The sequence below is a fragment of the Malus domestica genome, chromosome 10 (assembly GCF_042453785.1).
Source record: "Malus domestica chromosome 10, GDT2T_hap1".
NCBI lineage: Eukaryota > Viridiplantae > Streptophyta > Magnoliopsida > Rosales > Rosaceae > Malus > Malus domestica.
Genome location: NC_091670.1, coordinates 42,707,583 through 42,732,414, shown reverse-complemented (window position 1 = coordinate 42,732,414; position 24,832 = coordinate 42,707,583). Strand labels below are relative to the sequence as shown.

Here is a 24,832-nt window from a genome sequence, read left to right as displayed (position 1 = left end):
GGGCTTTGTAGACGCAAAAATGGGCGAACTTCTGGCATGAAAAACGATGCGGATTCCTCACATACAGAACAAGGCGAACTCAGGCACACAAGACGAGGCAAGCTTTGTGCACATAGAATGATATATAAAAATTAAAGGCAAGCTCATCACTTTAATATTTATATAGCATTATCTCACTCGTTATTGTTCACAGATTTCTATTCACACGCTTCTAATCCCTAAATCTCATGGGCCTCCACTAATTCTGATGCACCTTCTCAATGTTTAAACATGTTCAAAGTTCAAATCATTATCGTCTCGCGAGTAAGAGAATGATATATATAAATTAAAGTGATTAAGATTAAGAGCGTTTGTCCACATTTGAAATTACAATATAAATGGATTGCACAAAGTACAAAATAAGCATAATGACCAATTAAATGTTTGATTTGATTCATTGACTATTTTACATTAGAGTGGGGCGGAAAGAAAGAAAGCCAGAGCATCCAGAATCCCCTACGATTCGACCTCTGAAGAGGTCAAACAATAGCCATACACGTGTACTCCCAAAACCTAAATCACATATCGGACGGTCAAAACCCCCCCACTTTATACAATTGGAAGGTGATTCACAACTAAAATTATTAAAATATTTCGATTTCGTTTTTCGTTTTGTTCTTCTCTCCTCTTCCAGAAAACCAGTTACGAGAAAGGCACTTTCACTCTCTCTCTCTCTCTCCGTGTTCGCCTCTTTTTTCCTTCATTGGGCTTCACTTTGTCAGTTCCCACAAGCAAGGAAACGAAACGAGGTGGGTTTCTCTCTCCCATCTCTAACTCTCTGGTGATTTTCGATCTTTAGGTTCAAATTATTGGTTTTAAGATTTGAATTTCGACAGTTTCTTTGTATTCAGCTTTTAAATTGTTAAAATTTCGTATTTCTGCACTTCTGCACTATGTATGTGTGTTTAAATCTTCTGGGTGGGCCAAAGTTCTTATTTTTTCATGAATCTTCCATTGGGGCAGTGGAGATTTGCAGACTTGTTATTTTTTATTTTATTTTCCAAGCAAGGAAGTGATGAATATGGTGGGAAGGTATTGAAACTGGGTTGATCCCAAAAGGTTTGAAATTGATGGTTGAATTGTGTGTTCCCAAAGTTTTGGAATGCTAGCTCATAAAGAGTGTTTCTTGACTAGTGCTTGTACTCACACCCATTTGGTTGATATCTCAATACTCATTGGTGGGTTCCCTTCAATTTCTGTTTGTATCTTTGGTACCTGCAACAAATGACGCTAGTTTAGTGTGCCGCCGAGGTAGTTAAGGTTTTAGCTTCGTATACCTTAGAGCATTTTGATAACCATTTCGCTTTTAGTTTTAGTTTTCGTTGTTGTGTTAGCGATAGAGGGTAAATACATGGGAGAATTTAGGGATATAGAAGGGTAGAGGAAGTAAGTGGAAGAGATGCATAAGGTAATGTACGGAAAGTTTGATCTAAGGACCAAAATCAAAAAAGTATTTTAAGTTGTTTTCATCCATTCTTCTTTATTTGTTCCCTTCTCTTTCACCTCCTACTTTTCCCCCATACTTTGAAGGTTTAAAAGGAAACTGAAAATGGTCATCGAAATGGCCCATGGTGTATGCAGTGCATAGTGACAAGACAATTATCACTTTATTTTATATCTCCATTTATCTGAATGTGATTTGTTCTTTCAGGTGACGGTCATTTTGCATCAGATACATGTATGTTTTAACCTGTTGAGCAAAACTAAGTTAGAACAGTCATGCCAGGAGACAATAGTGTCGGCAGCCCACCAACCCCAAGGTCCCCAATTGCTCGACTTCGGCATCGTAGACGCTCAGCTGAGGTTTGTTAGAATTGGATACTTATATTATTTTCTTTCAGGATAGAGTGTTGGGCAGTCTACCTTTATTCTGTATGATTTTATATCTAAAAGAATTGTAGGGAACAATATGACTTTCTCTGGTAGTTTAAATAATGTACATTCGAGTTTATCCTATTTTTTTGTTCATTTTTCTTGGTTTTGTAACTGATCATTTGCATGTTTTTTAGTTGTTTCTGTACAATGTGTTTTTGTTTTGAGCTCTTCTGCAAACCAAAAAAATTAAAATTTTTATGCATGTGCTGTATTAGATGTAGGCATTTTAGATTAAGGCGGTCGTACTTATTCATTTTATTTCCTTTATGGCTGCAGGCTGTCCCTGATGTTAGTAAAACAAATGGAGGCAATTTACTGGTTAATGACCGTAATAAATACAGGTCAATGTTGGTACGTGCGTACTCTTCTATTTGGATGATTGGAGGTTTTGCATTGATTATATATCTGGGTCATCTCTGCATCACTGCCATGGTGGTGGTTATCCAAATCTTTATGGCGAAGGAGCTGTTTAATCTACTCAGGAAAGCTCATGAAGATAAACACCTACCGGGATTCAGGAATCTAAATTGGTCAGCATATTAGGATTTCATTTTGTCTAGTCTATTTTACTTCACAGAATCAGTTTAGGTGTTATTTGAAGAGTGTTACTGTAATATTTATTCAATTTCAATTTCTCTGCTCAGGCACTTTTTCTTCACTGCGATGCTGTTTGTTTATGGTCGCATACTCAGTCAACGGCTTGTCAACACTGTCACTTCAGATAAAGTTTTATATCAGCTTGTGAGCAGTTTCATCAAGTATCATATGGTTGTCTGTTATTTCTTGTACATCGCAGGTTTGTTACACAAGATGTGTTTGAGTTTATACATAACAGCTTTAAGAAACTTTTATTTAAGTTCTCTGTATAGCCAAATATTTGGTTGAAGTGAAATTGGATTTCATTGTGTTTTGCCTCTTGTTGACCAGCATCTAATACTATATTTGATATGCATAGTGGTTTAATTTGGTGAAAATTTGTTTCGTTGGTGTTTTTCCTTTCGCATTTATATATACCTCAGATAATACTGATATTATTCCTTTCCCCATAATTGGGTGCAGGATTTATGTGGTTCATTCTTACATTAAAAAAGAAGATGTACAAGTATCAATTTGGCCAGTATGCGTGGACGCACATGATTCTGTTTATTGTGTTTACCCAGTCCTCTTTCTTTGTAGCAAACATCTTTGAAGGAATTTTCTGGTAATTCAAGTTTAGGAACAAACTCATATGTTGCCTTTTTTGTTTCTTTCTCTGAGGCAAAGACATAATTGATGCAGGTTTCTTCTTCCAGCTTCACTTATAGTAATCAATGACATTGCTGCTTATATCTGTGGTTTCTTCTTTGGAAAAACCCCTTTGATCAAGATATCTCCAAAGAAAACTTGGGAGGGATTCATTGGAGCGTCAATTACAACTATCATATCAGCATTTTTGGTGAGCTTGCTAATTAATTGGGTGATAGGAGATAGCCTTCTCTTGTCTTACATGAAAGATAAACCATAGTTTCAGTCCGATTGCCCTGATTTCATTTTTATAGATCTTATGCTCCAGTATGATAATTATTTGACTTGAAGGTCCACCATAATTGGTCACGGTACATCTAACTTATAGAAATATGCGTTTAGAAGGTTCTTTCTATGTGACTTGTTTATCCAAAGGTTTTCCTCTTTGAATGTATCAAAATTACCTTGTACAGCCTATCTTTTTGTTTGCATGCTTCAACCAGATGCACAATGTTCTGAGATGTATACACATTCTGGCTATAAGTTCTATGTGATTGTGAATAAACGATAATGTGTTGACATATTCATTTGAATACAAACATGGCATGTACATTTGTTTATGCAGCTTGCAAATATCATGGGTCGTTTCAAGTGGCTAACTTGTCCAAGAGGGGTAATGATTCTGATGAAATGTTATTCAACTGGTTTAGGAAAGAAATAGCATTTCAGTTGATGTAGCTAATCCCCACTGGTTTCTGTTGATGCACTTGCAGGATTTATCGACTGGTTGGCTTGATTGTGATCCCGGTCCATTGTTTAAGCCAGAGTATTATACCTTTCCAGAATGGCTCCCACAATGGGTGAGTAAAGTGTCGCTTCTTGATTCTGTAATTACATGACAGCATACCCATTTGTGTATTGTAGTAAACCATAGATCATGGTAATCCCTAAGAAATTGTGAATTGAATCTTCTGTTTTGGAGTTCAGTTAACTTGTTTTCGACTTTTTGATAATGAAGTCATTATTTGGCCGAAGAGTTTTGTGTCAACTGCTCACAGAACATGCATATTGTATGTGATAAATAGTCTCCACAGTCTGTTTTTGTTATCAAACCGCTGTTTGCACTTCGCTGTTATTCAATGTTCAATGTTGTTCAATGGTCTTCTTTTTCTTCCGTGCTGAAGCTTCTTATAAAATTCGATCTTAACTCTTCTTTCACTGGATCAGCAGGCTCCCTCTTAGTATTAACAGTTAGATGATTGTTTTCAGAGACTGCTTCAGTAATGTTATAGCCATGCCTGCAATTAAATAGGCTATTTAAATCTGGATTCTTATAAATCGAGTGAAATATAATCCTTATCTATTTTTTGTTGCAGTTTCCTTGGAAAGGGATCTCAATTTTGCCAGTTCAATGGCATGCATTATGTCTCGGTTTGTTTGCATCAATAATCGCTCCCTTTGGAGGCTTCTTTGCAAGTGGCTTTAAAAGGGCTTTTAAAGTCAAGGTTTACTTCTGATGTAGTAATTTGAATTGATGCAATTTTGCTTAGTAAGCTTCAGTTGTTTGAAATTACTTTAACATTCTTCCATTTATCATAGGATTTTGGTGATAGTATCCCTGGACATGGTGGAATCACAGACAGAATGGATTGCCAGGTATGATTTCCTAAATAATAACGATAATAATTTTTCTGTCGGAGTGCTCTAAATTGTTCTTTAGTACTCCGAATGAATCACTCATACTATTATTGCTGCTTCCAATTCCCACTTTATGTTGATGCTACATGAAGCGGCCTTATGCAGAATCTTTTTTTATTTTTATATATAATGAATTCTAATTGTTTCTTTCGCTCTAAACGATGGGGTCTTTATGTTTTTGGCTTCAATGAATGATTTAGATGACGCGACCCATTGTGTTTTCTTGTAGATGGTGATGGCTATCTTTGCTTATATCTATCATCAGTCTTTCGTTGTGCCTCAGAGCCTCTCGGTTGATATGATCATAGACCAGGTATCCTTTCTACAAGTGTCGTGCGTAGTTCTGTTGTTGGCTTCGAAATTTTTAACGAACAAGAATTGACAGCCATTGGATTGACTTTTTTTGTTTTGCAATTTAGATTTTGATGAACCTTACGCTTGAGCAGCAGCAAATTCTGTTTGAGAAGCTTAAACAAGTCTTGCACGATAGGCTGGTCGGATAATCGTGTGTGAATAACTTGTATTTCGGTCATCTCTTCGCCTCTCCCTCCCATGTTTGTACATGGGAATATTTGTAAATGGCGGTGCTCTGTTTTCGTAGAGCAACCCCCATTAGGTTGGAGGCCCTCTTGTGCGCAAACCCTGTATATTCTCGTTGTCGTTTCATAGGCATCAACTCTAGATGGACTTACATTTCTCTCAATTTCCCTTGCACTTTTGTTGGATTCATTAGTAACGTGCCCATTGCAAAATTGGGTGATGCAGTAGTGTTCAATTTTTGCTGGCCTTTTGTGACAACATTGTATTTTTATATTTTGATGGATTCTTGCTTCTAGGATGACGTGACACAGAACCAAACGCAATGGCATTCTAAGATTCATATAGCCGACCTCACTTATTGAGAAAATGTTTTTTTGTTGTTGAATTCTTGCTTCTTTTACTCGTCTTCCTTTCTAATACAAGCGATGTTTGATATTTTCGGACAAGGGTTGTTTAGAATCAACGTGCTTGGCGTGTGCATATACGCGTGCCACGCAACATGTAGGGGTTCCTTCAGTGCCAAGAAAATGCTTGGTGTTCTAGACAAGCAAACAAATACAACCGAAACTTGCTCCTGCCATGAAATTTCCCCATTTTTTTCAAAATTTGGTGACAAACAATTGATAGAACCAGAGTTGCACTTCCAGAAAAGACAAACGAAAACAAAATTAAGTTATATCGGCCAACGCAACAGAGAAGAGATTATAGATATGTTACATGTCCTACTTTTACAACGAAAATTAAGACAAGATCCACTCTAAAACAATAAAAACCAACCTTCTTCTCGGTCCAATCTAGAGAGTGAAAGAAAATGATTGTCCGGCTGTCTGGTTGCGTTCCACACCTGCGAAGAAATCTTACAGAAACTATACCCCTGCCTTTTGCTTTCAACCTCTCATTGGGTTTTTGGTTTTTCAATCTTCACAAACGGCAAAAACCCCATAAAACGAACAATCCTTGGGGACCATCCTCGTTGCTGAGCCCGGCAAAACATCAAGAAAGTGTTTGCAAAGTAGGAATTGAAACCCATGAACAAATGCCACAAGGCATGACCCTGTGGGTTAATCATCCAACTGGATATCTCTTCGCAGAAGATGTTATCACACAGCCAACACAAACTGCCAATAACAAGGGTGGCCACATACAGCTTTGCAATCCGCTTAGCGCACACGTCTTGCGTGTATATGTAGTACTTATACATTCGAGGTACGCAGAGAAGACACAAGATCACATAGTGCACCTTGAAGCCGATCTCAAAACGAACCACAGAATGAACACCAGCGAAAAGAGCACCATAGAGGAAGAGGAAGGTGGGCATTGTACTGCGATAGTGCCAATCTGGGGAGTAGAGGATATACATGTAAAGGAGCATCTCCCAAACCATAGGAGTCTCGTCGCTCTGCTGTTGCCTGGAATTACATACCAGTAAAGTTTCAGCACTCAACTTTCATTGCAACAATTTAGACAAATAAATTGAATAATAAAGCTACTGGACCTGACAGACTGAGTAACTAAAACAACTATTAGGCAGATAATAAGTCCACATACCTTCATACCTAATGTGGATTATGCATGTGTTAATGAATGCATATATATGCGGTCATTTCTTACGAGAGGGAACACATCGTTGTCATTAGCTACCCAGACTACCTGTGTTTTGCAACTTCATGACATGTCATATACATTCCTTAAACTGTTAAGGATTAAAGAAATTTACCCTGGTCCATAGAAGACGGCCTTAACCGCCAACTAACCAACTCAACTTAAACATTCCAGAGTGCACGGGCTTTGTTTTCAAAGAAACAAGCTAACAATATTTGCAACTTTCATGTAATTTGTACTTGTAAAATGTATACTATACTCATAAAAGTCTAATATTGATATCTTTTAATGTTTTGCAACACGTCATTCATATTTTCCTGTTAATCCCTTCTGTCAGCATATAAACTTAACTAGAGTGATACTTACACATGTTGCAATGTGGCATGGTATAACATGCTTCCGATGGCAAGAATCATATTAGATATGTGTAGAATGCCAAATCTCTTCTCAAACCGCTGTCTCAAGGCGTTTATAAGGCCAATGAGTGCCAACAGAATGCATGGAATGTTTGATATAGTGTTGTAAAATTCCGCAATATAAGAAGAGTAGGCATAATTCTTCTCACAACACTCAATCGTTGATGTGACAGGACCCCAGAAGCTTGATCTTCCATCAGCCATTCCTATTTCTATGCTTGTATATTCTCAACCGACTCTTTTACTTCAACCGTTGCAGAGTTCATAAAACCTGCAGATCATGTACCAGCATAAGACAATGTTGTGAGCGATTTGACATAAAACTTAATGCAAATCGGCACCATATCTGTATCGCGAGCAATGTGGCACAAAAATTAATGTAAATAAAACACCACACCAGTATCGCGAAAATCACGTTCATCAAATTATGTATTTCCATAGAGAGCAGGCGATTATGACTATCCTAAAACCAACTACGCATTAATCACGCGCAAAACGTTAACTTCTTTTAACTTCAACACTGAACCGAAAATATTAGAAACACTTCCCTTAAATCGAAACAAAAGTCCAGATATTGATCCATACAACACGATCAAAATCAACCATGACAAATGAAAACCAGCAAATTCAACATATGGGTCATCAAATTTCACCAATAACCCACACTCGGAAAAAGGAATTAATCAGATCCCACATACCAAATCATCAACCCAGATTACACCAGCACCATTATCCTAGAAAACACAAGAAATTCCAACAATACAATAAAAGATAATTCACAATAAGATCCAATCTCAACCGTTAAAGCTCACGTAATCTAGCCAAAAAAACTTGAAACCCACCAAAAACCAATCATTCCCCATGACCCCATGATCAACGAACGTGCCCAGAAAACTTGAAAACCCCACCAAAAAGATCGAACCAAAACAAAAACAAATACCAGATAAACAGTACAAGCTTATGCATAATAAAACAAGGATATTACGTCTGCATATTGAGGAACAAAACGCACCGTCTTGGCGCGGCCACTCTCTGCCTCTCTCTCCCTCCCAAACTTTCAATGGCGTTCCAGTCTCCGAAATTTTCTTCTCTTTTCGGCGACCGATTCGGCTTGTGAGTTATGATTCTTCTTCTTCTTTATTCTTTTTTTTTTTTTAATTTTTAATTTTAGTGGTTTGGGAATAACCTTTTATTTCTTGCTTGGGCCTGTGCCGACTTAAAATGATGGCCCAGCCCATTATTGTGCTGGGATTAAATGGGCTTTAGATATGAAACCAGTCCATTTAACTTTGTTACACGTTGGGCTGGCAAAGTTTACACAGCATCAACAAGGGACGTAGCTTGTTAACAATGCAAAGCAACTTTTTCTTGGAAACTATGGAAAGCAACTTTAGCAAGAATGATTTCTGACTAGACACAAAAGTGACTTGAGTTATCAAAATGTTGACATTATGGGCAGTAATGTGAACAAACTAAAACAGTGTGTCCGTTTTTGAAAATCAGTGTAAATTACCAATCACGTCGATATTATATTTCATGGAAAGGGTTTCTCTACGAATCCGTTTCACTAAATTCATCCCATTAATCAATCTGAACATTTATAATTTGATTCAACGGCTAAAAACAACGAGCTCTTTTAAAGGTTATAATAACTTTAGTATTTAGATCAAATTTCTAGAGCTCGGATTGATTAATGAGATGAATTTGGTGGAAGGGATCCGAAGATGATCCCTTTCCATATTTCATTTGTATTTTCTCACCTATTAGTACAATGTATACAATGTTTCATCACACAAAATTTGGTCGCAAATTTACTACACCTTATTTTGTCAATTATATTTTGGATATGTGTATTCATCAACAACATTAGAGGTGTATTTTGTGATAAATTTTTATTTTCATCTTGAATCGTATGAAGGGGATTGAATACAGAACATCGTGTTCAAAAATATTATTCTCAACTACTTAAACTACAAAACTCATTTGTATGTACAGTTAAGAGCACTTTACTTTACATAAATTTTATTATATAAACTATTACGTAGAGGTATTTGTTAAATGCTCGACCACTAAGATGAAGTGTGCAGTGCCTAATAAGATTATTATTCCTTAAGCATTAACCCTTCTTCTGCAGAAACTTGTCAGCGTGCTCGAAGACACATGCTAAGTGGAGGAAAGTTTTATTTTTCAAGTGTCTCACCATTTTTATAATAACATAGTATACCACTCCGTATTCTTGAGTACATTAAAAAAAAAATCTCCTTCTTCTTCTTGATATGAAACTATTGATTCAGTTAAAATACTCAGTGATCAATTAATTAGTACATATAGTACATAGAAAATGCTAATATATATATATATACGGGGATGAAAAAGAAAGCTCCCGCAACATATATAAGTTTAGAGTAATGGAGTAGGGCAACATGATTAATCAGTGTATGTAGCTGAAAAAGCAGTCGTATACATTATCTTAGACTATCGCAGAGCTGCTGGATTGGAATATGTTTCTATTTATAGGACTAAATGATCAAATTGACTGATGGATATACATACGGCCTCTTATCGTCCAACGAATTTGGATCCTCCTTTTAATGTTTTATTTTTATTTTTTATGACAGCGATAGATATTTACCCGCACTTTTATCGCATATATACATATATTGTCAAAATAAACTACGTAATATGTTTAATTAACTACGACAAGAGGTCACTCAAATAGAATGCGAAATGTCCACAAACTAAGTTGAGACAAATACAATTACTAAAGTTGCTTTAACACTACAAGAAATACTTCTATATATAATATATTGTTACTGTAATAACAATACTCCAGACTAATCAAGTATCTTTCTTGAGAAAGTTCAAAGTAAAAGAATTTAAAGTACTGGCACAAATATAGCTTGAACATTATATTGCACTCTATCAATCATCCACACACGCATGCATGTCTATTAAAGTTGAAAATTTACTGGATGTTTTAGTTGGATAAATACCATATTGCACTATGCGTACTATAAATGTTCTCTCCCAATCTTCGTAAAATGAAAAATATTGTTAACTTGGATCGCCTTTTAGTTGTATATGGCTGCAATTTGTTTGAGTTTCTTGTTACTTTAGCTGTCAAACATTTTAACACATGCGGTCACGGTTTTTGTTTTTTTATAACTAGTGTAATTTTGTAATGACATTAGTTTAGAACAAGATGAAAAATTTAGATTCAACGCATGTGGACACAATTAGGTTCATTGAACCTGGACACCAATAGTGATTATCAGCTTCGATTTGCCACATCCAAGATGAAACGCTGACGTCTTTGGCACGTGTGAGAGTACACGAATCCACATGCATGCGTAGGCTAATTAGTAAAAAAAAAATTAATTGTGACGGGAACACGAGCAGTACACTACGTCAACACCTATGCAACTTGCGAGTCATAAGGCAGAAATGAAAACCAAGAATAATCTTTCATGTATTGTATATTAAAACTCTAATATCGTATTAGACAGTTAGTTATATAAAAGCTTCAACTGCTAAATTATTGGTACAACTTTGAATTATACAGAATAAATTATTAATCCCCATCACTTATTTGGTAATTACAGTTTGATTTTTGGTCATCCTTATCTCCTAAATATAATTAGGGAACGATTTTATTTAAGGAAACTTTAACGAAAACTTCCGGTACTGTTTTATTTAACGAAAAACCACATTTTTACATTAAAAAGTCAATCATGATACTATTCACTTTACCCTTTATTTTATCCTTATCATTAAAACTCAAAGTTTTTAAGCCATTTTCATTAGTTTTATTTTTATTTAAATGAAAAGTAATGAAAAAAGTTTGAAAACTTTGAGTTTTAACAATAATGACAAAATAAAAGATAAAGTAAATAGTAATAGGATTAACTTTTTAGTGTAAAAATATGATTGTGATTTTTCGTTAAAATTTCCTTTATTTAGTGCAAATTTAAATCAGAAAATGCAACCCAACGCAAGAGCGTGACTAAATTCCCAAAATATTGGTCCCATTATTTATCTACAACAAACGACTTCCAGAAAACGTAACCAAGACGTCAAAACAGGCAGGTTCATCATAACTCGGTAAACTCATCAACCCCTATAAATATCTGCAGCGTCTTATTCGTCTTCACATAATGTCATCATTTTCATTCTCTCTCTCTCTCTCTCTAGACTTATGTCTTCTATGTAAACACCATGAACAAACCATGACAACACTCTCTTTGTCTCTCTCTATCTATATAAAAACACCCAATTGGGTCATTTGCTCCAATCATTTCTCCCCTAAGCGAATAAAAAATTGATGGTCTGATCTGATCGGAGGGAGCAGAGCGAATCGGAGTGCGAAATTCCGACCAAGTTGAACAATACGGTTGATATATGGTAGCCGAGATAGTTCGCGATTGTGAATTGGAAAAAATGGTAGCGGTGAGGTTTCAGAGAGTGGCGGCGGCGTTCGACGAGGTGGCGCGGGTGAGGCTGTGCGAGAGCAGCGGAAGCGAGTACTCCGCGGCCGGGGAGAGTTTTGGGGAGTTGTCGGATCTTGTCAAGTCCTTCATCGAGAGAGGGGATTGGGGAGAAGGCGGTGGCCACCGAGACGGCGTACGGAACGAGAAGGAGCACTTAGTCGATGAAGACTCAGAGGGCGGTGATTGGTCGGATTCGGAGACGAAGAATTCTCTGGAGAGATTGTTTGATGTGAAGGGTGATGATTTAAAGAAGACGATTGCTGATGAGGTGGAAGTTGCTTTGGCGGGCATTGGGGACGACAAGTCGTCCCGGGCGTTCAAAAGGAGGTTGATGACTCACCTGCGCCACAAGGGTTTTGATGCTGGTGAGTGAAGTTATAAACTTAGTAATGTTATTTATGTTTTAAGGCGAGATTTGACGCAACGAAAATGTTGTTTATCTATGACCGAATGATCACCGAAGCGTTATTTGCTTGGGGTTGCCTTTTAGTGTTATTTATGTTTTGGTTCCCAAAATTTGGAAAAAACGAATCAATTTCTTCTTGTTATTTGGCAGAAATAAATAATACACTTTAATTACGTTATGAGATTGATTAATCACTAATTACATTATTCATCCAATTTGTGCAGGCCTTTGCAAATCAAAGTGGGTGAAATCGAGCCGGTTTCCAGCAGGGGACTACGAGTTTGTCGATGTCAACCTCAATGGAACTCGTTACGTTGTGGAACCATTCCTTGTTGGACAGTTCGAAATTGCTCGTCCCACGACGCGTTACACATCGCTCCTCGAAGTTTTTCCAAACACATTCGTCGGAGAAGTCGATGAGCTGAAGAAAATCGTGAGGCTAATGTGCACGGCAATAAAAAAATCTATGAAGAGCGTGGACATGCCAATGCCGCCATGGCGGCGGAATGGATACATGCAGGCCAAATGGTTTGAATCTTACAACCGCACAACCACTTCAGTAACACCGTCAGCCGCCGCCAAAGCGGCATAAATCAAACCATGGATTTGGAGGTGTCAAGAAATCAATGGGGCTTAGATTATAATTTTGGTGTTACGGGCCTAATCCCTAATGGCCTTGTTGCAGCTGTAAAATACCCATCTCAGTTTTCATTAGAGAAAATTTATGTAAAATATCCATAAATATTTATTTATTGATTAAAATAGATTGCAAGGTAAATTCGATCCTATGTTTATAATATATCAAAATTTTCAATTCAAAAATGTAATTTGCAGTTCAATTGGAAGTTAAAAAGTAGAGTAAATTGTAGCAATGATTTTTTAACTAAAAATTTATTACCATTAATCCCTCAACTCATCAAAACGTGTAGTTATGGTCATTTTCGTCAACTTCGTCAAAATAAATTATGTTGAAATGACCATTGCTACGATTAGATTAAAGTTGAGGGACAATTTCTTCAATTGTGTTAAAGTTGAGAGACTATTTCTCTAGTTAGATCAAAGTTGAGGGGCCACTACTAATGAATTTTTAGTTGAGAGACTATAACTACACGTTTTGATAAGTTGATAAAATAAATTTTTAGTTGAGAAACCATTGTTCTAACATAGTTAAAGTTGATTAATTATTGCTACAATTTACTCTTAAAAGTAAATTATTTAGAATAGTGTCTTCGTCCTCTTAGGAACAGAACAAATGATGTCGAGCCAAAAGCACTTCAATGAAATAGAGCCGTTTTAACTTTTTAAGGTTTCCTATGAAATGAGGCATGGAGAAAAGTTAAAGAGTTCAAACTGCCATCCTTAATATCCTAGTTGTATGCGTCCATTTGCAGTCAAATACGAGTACAAATTCTAATTAAAATCCAACTCGATTGAAGTAGTTTAAAATAATTATTTTTTCTTTTTAAAAAATGTGTAAATTGAGGTTGTAATTAAAATTTTCCAACCGCACGAAAAGTGAAGAAAAATGTGGGCACCGATAGACGCAAACAGCCTGGGAAATCGAAGCAGGTTTGCCTGGAAGGTAACCCTAAAATTTGATTAATTTTAGTTCATGTAAGAGAAGGGTCTCGCGAAAAGGCTAAATCCTATGCCATTTCTCTCCTCTCCCCTTCTCATTGAATTAAATGAAATTAAATTACACCAAAATTAAATAAAAATAATAAAACAATTTAGATACGAAAAAGAAGGAAGAAAGAACTGTGAGAAGCTCGGTAAGCAGATCTGTCGACGGAGAACGACGACCGGCCAGTAAACTTCTCTCTTTCGTAATTCGATATAGCTACAGCCCTTTTGGCCAAAATCAAGCGAAAGGGTATGTTGAATTTTTATAAATCAAACCCTTCTCTTGGTACAACTAGCTTTCTTTTCTCATCAAATCCATAAATTTCCCACAAAAAAATATGATATGAAAATAAAACTTGAATATTAGGGAGAGAAAATGAAACGCTCGGCGGCTGCGGAGAACGAGTGAGAGACGAAGTGTGATAGCTTTTCAAAACCCTAGCAGCGGCTGCTCATTTATAATGTATGAATCTCGAAGGACTTGTTAGGATTGATCTCAGCCGTTCATCTGCGTGATTTCATTGATATGGTGGCGAAAATGGACCAGTTGGGCTTAAAGGGAGATGTTGTGATCCACACTGTCCAAATGCGAGGGGTCTGGTCAGGATGAGTATCCCATCCGGATCCAAATGATTGGGATCCTAGGGATCCTCACATACTAGCCGTTCATTGTATATTGTGCGATTCGTTTTCGTCAGGTACTATTTATGTTTAATTTTAAATAATAAAATTCAAATTATTTATGACCGTACGATATACGATGAACAACTAAAATACGAGAATCCTTAGGATCCCCACCATTTGGATCCGGATGGGATCCTCATCCATCCCGTCATACAAAGGAGAGTAAAGGATGGATTGGACGTTCATGATTTTGGGGCCACCCGAAAGAGCGAAAATCCGAGAATAGGTAATGTAATTGTTACAGTATTTTAAATCAATTATATTGTTAGGTGGAAAATTTGAAACGCATGATAACTCGTAACTAGCTTGGGATACTGTGTCACACAGTCGAGAAACACTAGGGTACGAGATGGGTAGACATCGGAAAAAGAACAAGAGTACCCTACTGCTGTATTTGGGTACTATTTGGCCCAACGCAGTTACAACTCTCAAAGCAAACAGCCTTACTTTTGCCATGGTCTATTTAGCCATTGTACAGATAATGCAGTAAAGAAAATGGATATATACGACTCAAGCTGCAGGTTGAGCTTGGAGCTCTTTTTCTGCTACCTTCCCGTCTTTTTTTAAGTATATGCAATGTGCGCATCCAAGTAACAGGTAGTGTATATGAACTGGGACAAAGTCTCTTCAAAAATGAAAGCTTTCGGTTCTGCTAGCTGTATTCGTTGGGATTTTCTTTGCTCCGGATAATAGGAACACCATCCTCCCTCCAAACAATCCGTTCTTCACATACTGCTGTTATCACTTCCACGTACAAGGAGTGCTCCTAAAATCAACATCGAAGCCGAATAAAAAATTTGATTGAATATAATGCACAGACTAACACATTTACGATTCCAGCACCCGAAAGAGGTCAGAATCCAAAATGAAACACACGGAGAAAAGACTCTTCGGATTCATTCAGTGGTTCAGACAAGACAAACATTGCATTACCTCCCGAAGAACCCTTGCTGCCAGCTCCTCGGCAGTGTCCTTAGCAAGCACAGGGACAACTCTTTGGGCAAGGATACGTCCTGTATCATAGTGCTCATCGACAAAATGTATTGTAGGGCCTGTGTATCTAACCAAAATGAAAGTTACAAAATATTAGAACATTTCCTGTACAGGCAAACAGAAAATGTAACTCGAATAGTGAAGTTTGACTCAAAAGTCATTGGATATTGGTGAAGGATGCATACCTTGCCCCAGAAGCTATGACTGCCTTGTGGACCTTCATACCGTAATGACCTTTGCCTCCAAATGCTGGAAGAAGTGAGGGATGGATGTTCAGTATGGATCTGGGATAAGCTTGTATCAACTCAACCGGTATAAGTTTCAAGTAACCAGCCAGGAGAACAAAGTCAACCTCTAATCCCCTGATCATATATATAATCAATCCAAAGCTAATTAGCAATAAAACTATGCTTAAAAGACTGCTCCACGCTAGCTACCACTGAACTTGGTTTATGTCCCTAGGCTAATGAAACACCAGAAAATAAGCATGTACTTTTAAGCTATGGTCTTACAGATTGTTTATAGTGCATAAGACTGATGGTATACAGAACCAACCAAAATGTGAAGAGGCTGATAAGTAATGTAAATAACATACAATTGGGTCGTCTCCTTTATGAATTCAATAAAATGACCAGGTTAACATTTAAAAATTGGGTGCCAATAAAGGCACCCAAAACTAAAAGCACCAATGCTAATGCATTTGTATCAATATTTGCCCCTGCCTCAGCCTCCTCTTTGAGGGATGTAATCGAAAGTAGCATATAAGCAGATGGTTCGACACTCTAAATACCCAAGTGAGAGAGAGAAACTTGAATACAAAAGTTTTGAGCTGTTGAAGAGGCTGACCTAAGGGTAGCAACAAGGTCAGCTGGAGATATTCCGTCAGGCTCAAGTTTAGTTTTCGGGAACACCAGAATTGGGAGGCCTTTTTCTCTTGCATAGTCGGCACCTCCGCAACCTGACAAGCAAAATACAATTCAGTACACCTGAATGAATATACAATATTCCCATCAATGATTTCTACAACATATTTTGAAGTTCCTAACTTGCTTTTACCACACTCTATCATTAGCAGCCGAAACCCCAAGTGCCAATGTAGGCATTTTGAAACAAGCCTTCTGAACAAGTCTAAGGGCACTGGCTCGGAAATGCATTTGCAGGAAGCACTCCTGCTCATAAGTGCTTTTGCCAGAAGCCTAAGACCATTTTTATTCACAATCTAAGTGCTCCCTAGAAAAGCACTAAACACTCATTCTAAAAGCATGTAATCTATCTCCAACAACAATGCTGCCATTGAAAGAATGCTAAAACATGTGACTACAAAAAAGTTTTTCACTCAATCTATATGCCCGATTTTGCCTTGATACGACAATAAAAAAAGGAAGACCAAAATTTGAGCAAGCGATAACAACAAACGTTAAGATCGAGCAATTGCAACCAGATTATCGAGTAAGAAAAGCAAACTGGATTACTGGCATGACAAAAAGCACTTGAGAGTGGAGGATACCTTGTTTACTAGCGACCAAAACGACAACGTCTCCGAGAATTGAACCGTTAAGACACGCTTCATGGATCGAACGGAAGTTGGAGCCCCCGCCGGAAACAAAAACGGCAAGCTTTTTCCGTCGAATCCCACCTGTCAAATCTTGTTTGTCCGAAGAAACCATCACCTCAGCTCTCTCTGGGTCCGCGGTGTTCCTGCACTGTATTAACTTGGTAGACAAAGGGCGAGCTTTGAAGGAGACCCACATGTGGGATTGAGCAAAAGAAGCGGTGGAGGAAGAAGAAGAAGAAGGAGAAGGGGAGGGAAATCTGACGAAGTATTGGGTTCTGGCGTTTGGAATCGGCGAGGCTGAGCAGAACCCAGAAAGCAGACGCTGAGCTTCCATCGAAAGACAGACAGAATATTTAGTTCTGAAGCGTTTGGAATGTGTCTGAGAGGAGAGGAAGCAGCAGAATCAATCTGTGAAACCTTCACATAGAGATGGAGGAGAACGGAGTCGCGGCGGAACTCAAAGTGAGTGTTGCTGTTGATTCTTTGTCTTTCATTTTCTTCGGGTTTTGGTGTTTTTTAATTGTTAATTTTATATTTATTTGTTTATTATTGGGTTATATTTGTTACTTTTGGGCTAGGCCTAAGAGCAATTCCACCGGGAAGAAGAGAGCCCAGCACCCAGTCAAAAAACCAGGCTGGCACCCTGTCAATTCACTCTAGCCTGTGAAATCGATTGGCACCCAGCCCAAGCCAGTCCACAGGCCGGCCTAAAATCGACAGACCTTGGGATCGGCCTATCTGACGTCAGTGTGACGTCGGAGGGCATATGACGTCAGAGAGGGAGTTGTTGTGGAGGCTGAGGAGCGGAGCTGGTCGAGGCGAGAGAGGATGTCGGGAGGGAAGGAACCACGGAGGGAGAACGACGGGAGGACGAAGTGACGGCGTCGGAGGTGTGGAGATGCAGGAGGACGGCGTCGACGGCGTCAGAGATGCAGGGGTGGATGGCGTCGGAGATGCAGGGGTGGATTGGCGTCGGAGATGCAAGGGTGGATGGCGTGCAGAAATGGAAGGTTTTGAAGAGGAAGGAGAATGAGAGCTCACGGGAGTGAGCTGGAAAAGAGAGAGAGAGAGAGAGAGAGAGAGAGAGAGAAAGAAATAAAGGATAGGGAAAGGAAGAAAGAAGAAAAAATAAAAAATAAAATAAATGATAAAATATTAATTGATATGAATAAAATAATATAATATTACATATACTAGGTGCCAGCGTATTTTTAGGGGTGGAGATGCTTTGGCCTATTACTGTTTACTGGGGTCTATTACTGTTCAATTGAGTGGATAAATGCGCTGGGTGCTGGCACAAAGTCCTTAGGGGTGGACTTGCTCTAAGGACCGGTTAAGCAAAGCCTGAACGGTGGACCGGCGCCGCTTGTTAGGGTTTTTGCGTTTTTTTTACTAAGAAATAAGAGTTCGGATAAGTCACATAAGTAGAATAATTTGTATCGAATTCGTTATCCATGAGATTTGAAATTAGAACTTAAGACCTCTACTTTAAAGTAAAAAAAAATATCACAAGATCATAGTACTGAGTAATTATATATATATATATATATAAATATATATTTCCTATAATTGGGTTTTGTGTTTTGAAAGTCACATTTATTTATTATTATTTAGAATTTTGTTTTGGTTTAATTATTATCAAATTTAAAGGCTTACTTCAATTGAGATTTTGAAGGATTTTAATTATTTTAATGAATCTAGTGGTATTCAATCGGAATTTTAAATGATTCATTGAAATTCAATGTGTATTGAATCGAGATTTTAAGATAGTTTATTAAAATTCTCAGAAATTCAGGTGTATTTAATAAGTATTTTAGATAAGTTTATAACATTCCATGAATATTCAATTAGAATTTGATTTTAAAGAATTTAAAAAAAAATGAGGAGTTAGAGGGAAAATTAAGAGATTTCATAGTGTATTTTAAATATCCACAAATATCACAATTCCCCATGAGATTTCGAGGGAATTGAATTAAAATTTTACATGAAAATCTCTATAAATCAATTAAACTTCATAAAAATCAATGGATTTTATAAATCTATTTAAATCTCTCAAATTCCCAATTAAATACACATCTCTTATATAGCTCTTTGATTTCTTTTTTTTTAAAATTTTTTTTCTCCACCTGTTATGTTAAATTTGAACTATTATTTACTTTTCATAATTTTGATTTAATTCCTTAGAAATCTCAGGGAAAGGTGAAATTTCTGAATGCTTGAATTGCATTACGAAATCTCTCAAATTCCCCAAAATTCATCAACATTTTAAAATACTTTAAAATAAATTCCTAATTGAGCACAACGTTACAAACTTTTTGAAATCATAATTGAATACAGCAATATTTATAAGAATTTTAATAAACTATAATTAAATCATAATTGAATACGGATTGAATTTCAAATAATCATTTAAAATCCTAATTAAATACTCCTAAATTTATTAAAAAAAATAAAAATATCTCAATGGAACTCTCCTAAATTTGGCTAAAAGTACACTTCGACAAAGCAAACAAGATAGTTTTGTCTTTCTCCTCTCTCTCTTCCGGGCTCGACTTTCTCTATGCTCTCTAACCTAGAAGCTAGCATCGCAGAGTGAGATCCGTTCGGACCAGGAAACAACCTCAACGGAAACGCTGCCCTGCCACTGCCAGATCTGATGAACAAAAGGGGGTGCCCAGCTTCTCAATTTTCCAAAAGCAAGGTACACACCTTTATTTTTACAGATTCAAAACTCCCAAGTTCACTTTTTTTTTCTTCTCGTCTCTTTCATAGATATCTAATTGTTATGAAAAATTGCATCTTTCTGTTTGCCATATACCAAACGCGCATACCACCATCTAAAAATTGAATCTTTATATTTTTCTACATATCGAATTTGTCCGTTGCTTTCCGCAAAAGATACTACTTGCATCCCCCCATTGCTAATAATCTACATTCATTCATCTTAGAAAATTCATGATCGGAACTGTTCAATTTCAGAACCTCCAATTCGAAAGATTTTTCGTACGAATGACATTTAAATGATGATTAAGAAACTGAACGGTTTTTTTTTATGAAATATATTCATGAAAATACGTATATGGGGATGTAAGTATTATCCGAACTTGATGAACACTCCTTAGTCCTTACGCGGTTTGTTGTTGTTGTTTTCCCTTTGGCGTTGGCATGTTGATCTAGAAGAATGAGCACAACTTCGGGACGAGAGGAAAGGCAACAAAAATAGGAAAAAACTTGGGGACAAAAGAGAAAAATAAGGGCAAGTGCAACGCGGTGGGCAAAATCAGTCGTCGTTTGCCAAATAATCTTCAATTCTCACGTTTCATGCTAACGGGAGCAGCCTCTGCTAGGAACCTTTATCGGCGGAGTAGAGACATGCCAAAAAGAAAAAAGAAAAACTTGGGAATAAAGGAGAAAAATAAGGGCCAAAACAACAATTTGGTGGACAGAATTAGTGAGTTGCGTGATGAAATACTTTCTAGTATTGCCACTTAAGGAAGCAGCAGCTACCAGTATCCTTTCTAGACGATGGCAGTATGTGTGGTCGTCCACTATGAATCTCGATCTGGATGCTAAATTTGAAATTGGTGAATATTTATTTCGCTTCATGGTAATGGAACCAGAACTAAAAGACCAAGAGCAGCATAGATACGTCAGTTGGGTAGATAATGTGGTGGAACAGCATAGAGGTCCAACGATTGAACGCTTCCGGGCTTGCTTTTATGTAGATTTCCGTTTTTCAAGTTTGCTCGACCGGCGGGTGGAAACACGGCCGGCGGGTGGAAAGTCACGGTGACGTAAAGGCGGCGTTCAAGATTTTGGCAAAATTGAACAAGCGGAGGAAAAAGCTTGAGGTGGTGAGGACCTCCATGAGCGAGTTCGTGCAGTAGCTGGAGGCCGGTGCATCTGTGCGCATCGGGACCGAAGAGCAGGCTATGGCCGTCAGCCGCCTGAGGGAGTTTCTCAGCACATCGTCTCTGTGCGTTCTGGTTCTGGACGACGCCGACGTCAGAGTGTCCGGTACGGTAGCAGATGTGGCACGTGAGGCAGACTTCACATGCGTTAATATAGGGTATATTATTTAGTTAATTGATTCTGATTGTAGTTAATTAATTCTGATTTTAATTATTGTTAATTCTTGACACAGATTTATCCCCTGCTCCTCAGTGTCCCCTGCATAGGTGCTGCGTTAAAAGGTACTTGTTCTAAATAATACGTTCTTCAATTTGTGGTTGATATGAATCAGTTGGTGTTTTTCTTTTGTCAATTTGTTGTTGTTGCTTTTGCTGCAATGGATCTGTATATCTAAATTCCTAGCCTTGCCTTAACAGTTAGAGCTGGTGGCTCAGTGTCGCACAAGCACAACAAACAAAGTAAATTCTCCCGACTTACGCGTCCTAGTCTTTCTTACTAGTTATTATTAACTGCGTTATTAGTTGCAAATGTTCTTGTTGATACGTATCCCGGAAATGACAACCGGAGATGTTCCTTCTGCTGGCCGAGATGCGTTTGAGGATCTCGACCGCACAAGCACAAGCACAACAAATAAAGTCATCGTTACAGATTAGAAACAAATTTTAATATGTTTGGGTGTCACATTACATGTGTGAAACTGCTTTTTTGAGTTGTTTAAGTGGTTTTTGCCAATTGTTACAATTAGTTAATGGGTTAGTGCGCAGGGTCAGTGAGGAGAGAGTCAGAGAGGGGTGTATGGCAGGGTTTGGCTTTTCCCTTTGATAGGTTATGCACTGTTTGACAATAATTGTTAGTTGTTTTCCTTTTGCTTGGTTAGAACCATCATTCGATTTTTGGGTTTCATTGTCCTCATTTCTGTGCTTCTTCAAAATTTTCTGGTGTTTGTTTCTCATTCCTCTGTTGGTTGATTTTTTTTTTATTTTCTTCCCATTTCTTGGTTCTGTCTAATTTTTGGGTTCTGGGATGATGCTTGCAGGTGAACTAGGTGCACGGTTTTTTGGGACAAGTTAAGAAGATCCACATGAAAACAACATAGAAGATAGAGAACTAGTATGCTGCTTTGTCTTTCTGTTGGATTTTTATGTTTATGTTCTGTTGCTAAGAGGATTTTAACATGTTCTTGAATATTAGCCATGTTGTTTGGATTGAATATGTGATTGAATATTGGAGAAGATACTATCTTGCTTGATTTCAATTAAAGACTACTAATTTAATTGGTTTATATAAAGTCTGTTTATATTTAAGATGTATTTTGTTTGAATCTCTGAACTGAACAGTGCATCCCTTATATAAGGAGTAGTTAGGTAATTAAGCTTTCACACAGTAATTAGTGATGTTAACAATGAATAAAAACTGATCAGTCTCCTTCCTCTCAAATAAGTTTCTCAGTAGAAACCCTCCTCTCTCACACACAAATACAAATGGAAGCAGCATCAATGGGTAGTTGTTGTGTTGCCCTTAGATAAAATTAGGTGTGCGTTTTGGAAATATATATATATATATATATATATATATATATATTAGAGTGATGTTCACAGGTAACCCACCAGGCATGATACGGACCTAGAGGTTATGGATGCATTGTTCAGTTCAGAGATTCGAACAAAATACATCTTAAACATAAACAGACTTTATATAAACCGATTAAATTAGTAGTCTTTAATTGAAATCAAGCAAGATGGTATCTTCTCCAATATTCAATCACATATTCAATCCAAACAACATGGCTAATATTCAAGAACATGTTAAAATCCTCTTAGCAGCAGAACGTAAACATAAAAATCCAACAGAAAGACAAATCAACATACTAGTTCTCTATCTTCTATGCTGTTTTCATGTGGATCTTCTTAACTCGTCCCAAAAAACCGTGCACCTAGTTCACCTGCAAGCATCATCCCACAACCCAAAAATTAGACAGAACCAAGAAATGGGAAGAAAATAAAAAAAATCAACCAACAGAGGAATGAGAAGCAAACACCAGAAAATTTTGAAGATGCACAGAAATGAGGACAATGAAACCCAAAAATCGAATGATGGTTCTAACCAAGGAAAACAACTAACAATTATTGTCAAACAGTGCGTAACCTATTGAATCAGAGGGAAAAGCCATACACCCCTCACTGACCTGCGCACTAACCCATTAACTAATTGTAACAATTGGCAAAAACCACTTAAACAACTCAAAAAAGCAGTTTCACACATGTAACGTGACACCCAAACATATTAAAATTTGTTTCTAATCTGTAACGATGACTTTATTTGTTGTGCTTGTGCGGTTGAGATCCTCAAACGCACCTCGGCCAACAAAAGTAACATCTCCAGTTGTCATTTCCGGGATACGTATCAACAAGAACATTTGCAACTAATAACTAGTAAGAAAGACTAGGACACATAAGTCGGGAGAATTTACTTTCTTTGTTGTGCTTGTGCCACACTGAGCCACCAGCTCTAGCTGTTGGGGCAAGGCTAGGAATTTAGATATACAGATCCATTGCAGCAAAAGTAACAACAACAAATTGACAAAAGAAAAACACCAACTGATTCATATCAACCACAAATTGAAGAACATATTATTTAGAACAAGTACCTTTTAGCGCAGCACCTACGCAGGGGACACTGAGGAGCAGGGGATAAATCTGTGTCAAGAATTAACAATAATTAAAATCAGAATCAATTAACAAAAATCAAGAATTAATTAACTACAATCAGAATCAATTAACTAAATTATATACCCTATATTAATGCGTGTGAAGCCTGCCACATCTGCTACCGTACCGGACACTCCGATGTTGGCGTCGTCCAGAACTCACAGAGACGATGTGCTGAGAAACTCCCTCAGGCGGCTGACGGCCATAGCCTGCTCTTCGGTCCCGAAGCACCGGCCTCCAGCTACCGCACTAACTCGCTCATGGAGGTCCTCATCACCTCAAGCTTTTCCCTCCGCTTGTTCAATTTCGCCAAAATCTTGAACGCCGCCTTTACGTCACCGCGACTTTCCACCTGCCGGTCGTGTTTCCTCGACGCCTCCCTCAGCTCCATAATCTCTGCTCCTACGATCCCTTCTCGAGCAGCAAGATGCTGCAATTGACCGACATCGGAGCTGTCCTTGGGATATCTGCTTATCACAACAGTTGGTTCCCATTTTCTGTTTCTCTTATACCACTGATCCTTCTTCTGCTTCTATAAATCCATCAAAGATTCCAAATCGACACGACTTTCCACGACAACCCGAACGACGCGATGAACCTTCTTCGCCTTTTCTGCGAAGCATTCTGTGGACTGCGAAATCTTCGACGCCAGCTTTTCACACCGATCTTCCATGGCCAGGAAATCGGCCATCGAAACCATCACCGACGACGACATTTTTGGATTTGCAGGGAGAGAGATCAGGGACGTGGATCTGGATTTTTGGCGAAAGGCTTCCGATGAACTGGACCGCAGGGATTAAACAACTCAATCGCCTTCTAATCTTGGCCATCGCTTTATGCAACTCAAACGTCTTCTAATCCTGGCCGTCGTTTTTCGTCTTTTAATCCCTGCCGTCATTTTTCGGGATCAACTGTTTCACGCGGATGGCCAGCGTGGCGTTCCCGCGCGTTTTCTCTTCTCGTATTTATTTTATTTCCCTCTTTTTTTTTCTTCTTCTTATTTAATTATCTATCTTTTTATCCAATCAAAGTCTATTTTTTCACTCGTTCTTTTGTGTTTTCATTAGCTC

At 37.8% G+C, this 24,832-nt stretch overlaps 4 protein-coding genes, 2 long non-coding RNA genes and 1 other non-coding gene across 12 annotated transcripts; 3 read left to right on the top strand and 4 right to left on the bottom strand.

Moving 5' to 3' along the window:
* Window positions 1-616: 616 nt before the first annotated feature.
* Window positions 617-5,539, top strand: LOC103446772 (phosphatidate cytidylyltransferase 1). 2 transcript variants are annotated; one of them, XM_008385905.4, is made up of 12 exons: window positions 617-788; window positions 1,691-1,842; window positions 2,191-2,444; window positions 2,559-2,710; window positions 2,974-3,115; window positions 3,193-3,349; window positions 3,764-3,811; window positions 3,912-3,998; window positions 4,515-4,643; window positions 4,738-4,794; window positions 5,066-5,149; window positions 5,256-5,539. In XM_008385905.4, exons 2-12 carry the CDS (start codon window positions 1,759-1,761, stop codon window positions 5,337-5,339), a joined length of 1,278 nt encoding a protein of 425 aa, XP_008384127.3. In that variant the 5' UTR covers window positions 617-788; window positions 1,691-1,758; the 3' UTR covers window positions 5,340-5,539. The 2 variants fall into 2 exon arrangements, with proteins under 2 accessions (XP_008384127.3, XP_028943472.2); XM_029087639.2 differs by having other exon boundaries at window positions 654-820.
* A 412-nt stretch (window positions 5,540-5,951) lies between these two features.
* LOC103446773 (alkaline ceramidase) lies at window positions 5,952-8,557 on the bottom strand. Of its 4 annotated transcripts, none has more exons than XM_008385908.4 (3): window positions 8,380-8,557; window positions 7,345-7,665; window positions 5,952-6,785 (listed from the first exon to the last, which is right to left on the bottom strand). In XM_008385908.4, exons 2-3 carry the CDS (start codon window positions 7,596-7,598, stop codon window positions 6,272-6,274), a joined length of 768 nt encoding a protein of 255 aa, XP_008384130.3. In that variant the 5' UTR covers window positions 7,599-7,665; window positions 8,380-8,557; the 3' UTR covers window positions 5,952-6,271. The 4 variants fall into 4 exon arrangements, with proteins under 4 accessions (XP_008384130.3, XP_008384129.3, XP_070662027.1 ...); XM_008385907.4 differs by having other exon boundaries at window positions 8,407-8,545; XM_070805926.1 differs by lacking the exon at window positions 8,380-8,557 and adding an exon at window positions 8,237-8,328.
* A 2,986-nt stretch (window positions 8,558-11,543) lies between these two features.
* Window positions 11,544-13,065, top strand: LOC103446768 (uncharacterized). The gene is made up of 2 exons (XM_008385901.4): window positions 11,544-12,246; window positions 12,512-13,065. The coding sequence occupies exons 1-2, from the start codon at window positions 11,793-11,795 to the stop codon at window positions 12,877-12,879; spliced, it is 822 nt and encodes a 273-aa protein (XP_008384123.3). The 5' UTR covers window positions 11,544-11,792; the 3' UTR covers window positions 12,880-13,065.
* Window positions 13,066-14,043: 978 nt separating this feature from the next.
* LOC114819368 (small nucleolar RNA snoR109) lies at window positions 14,044-14,136 on the bottom strand. Its single transcript, XR_003766424.1, has one exon. It is a non-coding gene; the product is annotated as a small nucleolar RNA snoR109 (small nucleolar RNA).
* A 735-nt stretch (window positions 14,137-14,871) lies between these two features.
* On the bottom strand, window positions 14,872-17,653 carry LOC103412552 (phosphoribosylglycinamide formyltransferase, chloroplastic). The gene is made up of 5 exons (XM_008351096.4): window positions 17,095-17,653; window positions 16,434-16,545; window positions 15,773-15,949; window positions 15,528-15,654; window positions 14,872-15,360 (listed from the first exon to the last, which is right to left on the bottom strand). The coding sequence occupies exons 1-5, from the start codon at window positions 17,474-17,476 to the stop codon at window positions 15,247-15,249; spliced, it is 912 nt and encodes a 303-aa protein (XP_008349318.2). The 5' UTR covers window positions 17,477-17,653; the 3' UTR covers window positions 14,872-15,246.
* A 1,996-nt stretch (window positions 17,654-19,649) lies between these two features.
* Window positions 19,650-22,286, top strand: LOC103422539 (uncharacterized). Of its 2 annotated transcripts, XR_527423.4 has the most exons (5): window positions 19,650-19,843; window positions 20,320-21,211; window positions 21,287-21,335; window positions 21,471-21,512; window positions 22,091-22,286. It is a non-coding gene; the product is annotated as an uncharacterized lncRNA (long non-coding RNA). The 2 variants fall into 2 exon arrangements; XR_527420.4 differs by lacking the exon at window positions 21,471-21,512.
* Window positions 22,287-22,793: 507 nt separating this feature from the next.
* LOC139188372 (uncharacterized) lies at window positions 22,794-24,618 on the bottom strand. Its single transcript, XR_011571771.1, has 3 exons — window positions 23,847-24,618; window positions 23,702-23,750; window positions 22,794-22,996 (listed from the first exon to the last, which is right to left on the bottom strand). It is a non-coding gene; the product is annotated as an uncharacterized lncRNA (long non-coding RNA).
* Between the last annotated feature and the right edge of the window lie 214 nt (window positions 24,619-24,832).